Raw genomic sequence first — 6,000 nt, 5'->3', positions numbered from 1 at the left:
GAGGTTATGACATACCAATAAACTATTTCACGACACTATTTACGTAGCAGTCCTCTCCTCTCCCCATATCTCCTACAGCTTCAGAACAATCAAGTTCGGTTGTTATAAATTCAAAACCTGATTGATATTAATAGATATCTGGTAAAATGTATACTGTATTCTAATAAGGTTCTCAAATATTGGCTTTGGTTCATTTTGATAATTATTTAAAGAACAATCCTTCTAAATTTAAAGGAAATGAGTAGGGCAACAAATTGAAATGTTGGTTTCTATTCTGCTATCAAGAACAAGAAAACTTCCAGGAGTTTTCTAATTATTAAGAAAGTATTTTGCTTACCACTGCTACCTTAAATTAGACATATGACATTTAGATATACATATGTCTCCACTTGCTGTAATCTTTGTAGGGTCCTCAGCATTTCCAAAAGGTAACTTATCCTACCTGTTCTGTTAGGCTATGCAGGTAGTGTAGATATCTAACTTCCAATGCCCAAAATAAGATTAAATTTATTCATACTGAGAGATATCCAAAATTTCTCTCATCAGATCTTTGCTCTCTGAGGTCTATTACATAAGATTATTTTCTGCTCACAAGGATCCTAAATATCCCTTAAAGGCTTTGATTTTTCTTGTTCTTTTTTATTTCTGTTAACAAAGTAACTTTAGTAGCTTCCCTTCATGACAATCAAAAGAGTTGCAAAACTCACTCTGTAAACTGTGGGTTTTTTTCCTGAGACCCCAGGAAATACAACCACCCAGATATGCATACATTTTAGCACATAAGTAAGAATTTCTCAAAAATAATTGTTTGTTCATAATGATGTGAATGCTCTAAAAAAATTTCATTGGAATGAAAAACAATCACTGAATTCTTTGCATATTTTATTTTTCTTTTTGATTTCCAACTCACACACATCTGGCATATTTTACATCTTTGCAATAAAACATGGTTACAATAGCTTAAGGAATTTATATATCCAAAATATTTCACCATGATCTCAAGATGAAATGAACTTGTCTTCCAGATGTTCAATAGTCTCCCAATTCTAAGCTACGAACTCAAGATATTGCTTACAGACAGGTGATGAATAACTTAATCATTAGGTTGATCCCCATGATTTCCGAATCTTATAAATACAAACAACAATGGAGAAGGAAATTCAGGGCTAAACTTACTAATACAAGGTGGATAACAAATAAGTAATCACATCAATAAATAATGATATGTTCCTGGTGCAAAGTGCCAATACAAAGAATCCATTATCTTTTTAAATAAATGACTGCAAGTGAGTGTAAATTCTGAGAAAATTACATTCCTGTTACATGCCTCATAGCCCTACCGACACAATATGTACATCTATGACAATACAGTCACCAAATATACAAAGAAGAAACATGAATTAAAGTGTATATACCCCTGGCTGTGTAATTTGATCAGTAAAATGTGCAGAAAATTATTCTGATATTATTATCATTACGGTATTGTAAAAGACGAAGTGCCTTAGTCTGAGTGGCTTCAGGTGAGATTTTCAGAAGAACTGAAAAGAACAACCTCAGTCACCTTTAAAATGAAGCTAAGGCTGTCAAATAAACCAAGCTCCTCAGATTAAAAATAAGGGGGGAAAAAAAACCAGTGGGAGCTCTCTTGCCCATGATTTATATGCCAAATGTTAATAATCCAGAAGTATAGCACTTTGTCTGTATTGGGAATCATTAAGCATAACAAAGCATTAAACTGAACTTCCCTCTTTGCTCCCTTTCTGTCTAGTCTTTGAATTTAAAAGGGAGGAAACTAATTTCTATTGTATAAAGTATAAATATGGCAAATGATGGCTTTTTATCCAAATGCTTTGTGAGCAGAACTCCACTTAAGAGGGGTAAACTTTAGATTCAAAAAGTGAAAAATGTGTTGGTGGAAATGTCAGAATTACTGTTTGCTCCCAAATTCAACCCTTTAACACAAGCTGTACCCTTAGGCAGATCTCCAGTCTGATTTGTGTGAATGCACCTGTTCCTTCAAGACATCAGGTTTAAAGTACATGCAAGTTGTAACTCCACAATAAAATTAAGAAACAGTTTTGTTCTTTATACAAGGTTTTACTTTTACAAAAGTATCCCTTTAAAGTTAAGATGTGCATCTGATGTACAAAGTATCAAACATATTTTTTTAATCTCAGCTTGAAAAGAGGCTGGAGATGGGATGCATGTTAGGTTCAAAGCCTAAACATTGAAATAACTGGACACAAGGTTTCCCAGAATTTTCAAAAGTCTCTTGTGGCGCATCCTACTATCTTTTCTCAATAAACAAAGATATATGAAATAATTACCAAAACATTTCCTAATTCATATAATTTACATGATACAAGCTTGCTTTTCAGCAGCTGGTGTTCAGTTGTGAAAAAACACACAAAGTAAAATGGTTGCTGACTACAATGTACAGCTATTGCTGGGTGTAATGGAATGTACAACGGAGGTCAATGCAGACGTGGTTTTCCACCAGAGACTACACCTTTCTTTGCAGCCCTTGTGCTCTCAGCTTTACCTGGGCTTTCAGTTCTTCACTGCACTTCAGTATCTGTTCTGATGTTCATAATGCCACCGGTTAAAATCTATATTAAAAGCTACGATGCTGCCAGAAGCCATGCCAGTAATCAGAGTTCTGAAAAAGATATCAAAGATGCTGATGTTAATTCTCTTTTGCCATCTTGAGCTATGGTTTGTCATAAACAGAAAAAGCTAAAAGAACAAGGCCCTTTTTGCAACACTGTCTGCAGTTCTCAAACTCTACATGTTTAACAATCTGAAATGTATCACAAACTTTTGCAATTGTTTTTAAAGCATTGGTTAACAGCCACTACTGCACTCTGAGCCAATCTGACTATTCCTATGTTCTTAAGTTAATGCAATTTCAGTCACATATTGCTAGTTGAGTGTCTGGCTTACTGACTTCAATGAAATAACACCTCACCTTAATGTTAAGTGCTTGTATTGTGAGACTCAAGTATCAGAATAAGTGTTGAGTCAGACAAACTAACAGGAAAACAACTGGAGTAATTGTTTTGTACACATCCTGTTAACGACTCCATACCATAAACTTAAAGCTCATGAAGATGCATACTTTGTGGAATTTTAGCATTTATATACAAATATGCATGACAAATTCACCTCTGATCATGAGACAGATCCATAGCTCTTATGCCAGCATCACAGCCAGGGTAAATATAGAGCTGCTTGAAGTCACAGGCTTGCCATACTTCCACTACACCATTGTCTCCTCCTGTCACCAGGTTCTGCCCATCACTGCTCAGGAGGATGGCCTTCAGGAGAAAAACAAAATCCCAAGCACACAGTTAGCTTTTATGGAAATGGATCAACATTAAAAAAAATTGAATAGACTTAAAGCATTTCTCATATTTTGCCCACTTTAAATTTGAAGCAAAATGTTCCCTCTCCTCTTTCTGTCTAGCCCAAAAATAAATCAACAAATTTTGTATCACCAAATTTTAAAAACAATTGTGTGGTATAAAACATGATAGATAACAGAAAAGCTCCTTGACTGAATCTGCCAATACTTGAGTTCAGTACATTTCTACATGCCGTAATTTGTTCTACAATACTCAGTGCTATCACTACCACCTAAAGCAAAGCAGTGATCTGTATTGCTAATGCTGCTTCAAGTGCTAGTGACGGAGCAGAGCCCTGAAGGCATGAATTCATGTCTTGGCTAATAAATGAAGAATGAGGACTTTTCAGAGCATTTTGTTTCAAAGACATATTTCCCACTGAAACTTAATTCCAAGCAAAAATTCTGAGAATATCATGGGCTCATAAACTATTTGTTCTTATTTATTCTGGAAAAGCTTAAGTGCATTTTCATATTTGGAGATGGTGATGAAAGGATATGTGTTTGAATGGTTTAACCTGGAGGCAGCAATTTTACGTATATGATTTCCTCTAAACTTTATGGCAAATAAATTCAATTTATTTTAATAAATAAAGGCAAAAGACAACAAATGCTTGTTTGCATTTAGATTTACCCTGGTTGAATCATTGATCTCCATCTGAGCTAAGAGTTTGCCATTAATGCTGAAATTGCTGAACCGTCCTCGTTCATAGTAGATGATGCAGTGACCTTCACTGGATACTGAAATTAAGCGAGGGTACAGGCAGTTTTCTGTTCCTTCCAGGGCTCTCAGCAAGTCTCCAGTAATTGTGTGTACTAGGCAAGGACCTTCTGTATATGAAAATATAATATATCATACATTTATTGTTTATACAAACGATATAGTCTGTGCATAAAGGCAATGCATAATACACATTTATATCACATTAGTGCTGCATAGATATAAAAAGCTGCAATCTTTAAGAATTTAAAATGCACAACAGAAAACAATATGCAAGGGGTTGCATGTTAAGAAAATGAATACAACATGCCTAGAAGTGTATTGTTTACTTAGACTGGTAGGAGTTTTCCTTGATCTGTCTTCTAAAACACTCTTTCCTCTTCCGAAGTTTTCAGAAGCTTCACTCACTGATTTTCTCCAACAATATGATCTCTCTTTAGGCTGCCCATTCACATCAAACAGACATGGCCCTATCAGCTACTAGTGGGAGCAACTCCCATAGGGCATGTAATCATATGAATGCATATTTCTCCTATAGACAATGGCAGTTCCTGTATATCCTCTCCCCCAATGAATATATGATATGCATAGATTTCAGTCCTGATTTGTTTCAGCAGTGGGAGTCACATGAAAGCCAACAGAGTTACAATTATACTTGGACTATAAGAGATTTTAGGAGATCACACTGTAACTCCATTTTCTCCAGAGAGATTTTAATATGAGATTTTAATGTCTTTTTATTACACTCATAAAAGAAAAAACAGCTATGAAATCTGCAATGTACATGTTAAGATGCAAAATAAAGCTTATTTACTTTTCAAGAACAATGAGAAAAATTTTTTGAAAGTGAGATCCATATTCCTACTAAGAAAAAGTCTCTTCTCTGATAAATGTAATGAGTCACAGGAAATTCTAAATGTTTTCTTTTATGAATCACAGGATAATCCTGGACAGCACAGTAATCTCTTCCTTATACAACTGGTTCATGACCCTGAAAGTAAATTCATATTGGCAGACTCAGCCACCTCATGTTAAGTCTTACTAACTTTTCTGAAATTGACACAGCAGCTGGGTTTGCCCAGGTAGAATGAATCAGCATCTGTGCATTTATCTGTGAACCCTCTGATACAGGCTTTTATCTGTTTCAGCTTTGAAAATAGTGAAGTGCCAGGATGTTACAAAAAGTGATACCTTCCCCTTTAGAATAATTACCTTGTTAGATTTTTCAAAAGTGTCATACCTTTATAGCTGAATGGTCATGGGCCCAAAAAGACACATCTGATTTAGGATGCCACTGTAAGGACATACAGACTGACCACTGTTTTTTGCGTTTGTTGGGTAAAAACATGAAAACATCAACCTGATGCACAAGATTTTCCTCAGAGGAGTCCTAAATGTGCTGTCTTCCTGCTTCAGTAGGTTCTCTAGTGCTGCATGTGTCATCACAGTGCCACAGCCAGCTCCAGAGGAACAGCTGCCCACCAGGAAGCACAGGCTGAGCTCAGACTGGATGGCAGGGCAACTCAGCACTGCCATGAGATGCAATCTAAGAAGCTGGAAAGGGACTGAAAAGAACAGATCTGAAGAAAAAGCTTTTAAAAAGGCATCTCTCGGAAAATAGCAATTTAAAAAAAAATATTTTCCCTCTGCATTTTTTATATGGACCAGAGTTTCAAAATGAAGAACATGGGCAGACTACTTCAAGAGACAGACTGGGCCTCTATTTCTCTTGATTAATTATAAACATATTCTGTATTTGATTTAAAAATATTTGGTTGTCCATCAGTTTTTACCTCTAAAAGGTGTAAGTTACCAAAGAAGCATATACTTAATGAATCAGAAGATAACTGAGTACAGATTCCATCTATATTACGAA

The 6,000-nt window shown here is 35.5% G+C and overlaps 1 protein-coding gene across 7 annotated transcripts in view; it reads right to left on the bottom strand.

Moving 5' to 3' along the window:
• Positions 1 to 865: 865 nt before the first annotated feature.
• The window catches only part of NBEA (neurobeachin), a 467,670-nt gene continuing 462,535 nt past the window's right edge, over positions 866 to 6,000 (bottom strand). For all 7 annotated transcript variants that reach the window (XM_039566467.1, XM_039566482.1, XM_039566485.1 and 4 more), the window contains 3 exons: positions 4,038 to 4,234; positions 3,166 to 3,317; positions 866 to 2,659 (listed from right to left, as the gene is read on the bottom strand). In XM_039566467.1, coding sequence (XP_039422401.1) covers positions 2,569 to 2,659; positions 3,166 to 3,317; positions 4,038 to 4,234 — 440 coding nt within the window. In that variant the 3' untranslated portion in view covers positions 866 to 2,568. The remainder of the gene's footprint in view (positions 2,660 to 3,165; positions 3,318 to 4,037; positions 4,235 to 6,000) is intronic.

Source organism: Corvus cornix, chromosome 1 (genome assembly GCF_000738735.6).
Source record: "Corvus cornix cornix isolate S_Up_H32 chromosome 1, ASM73873v5, whole genome shotgun sequence".
NCBI lineage: Eukaryota > Metazoa > Chordata > Aves > Passeriformes > Corvidae > Corvus > Corvus cornix.
Note: the sequence above shows the minus strand (reverse complement) of the source record. Positions and strands in the feature narration are given on the sequence as shown.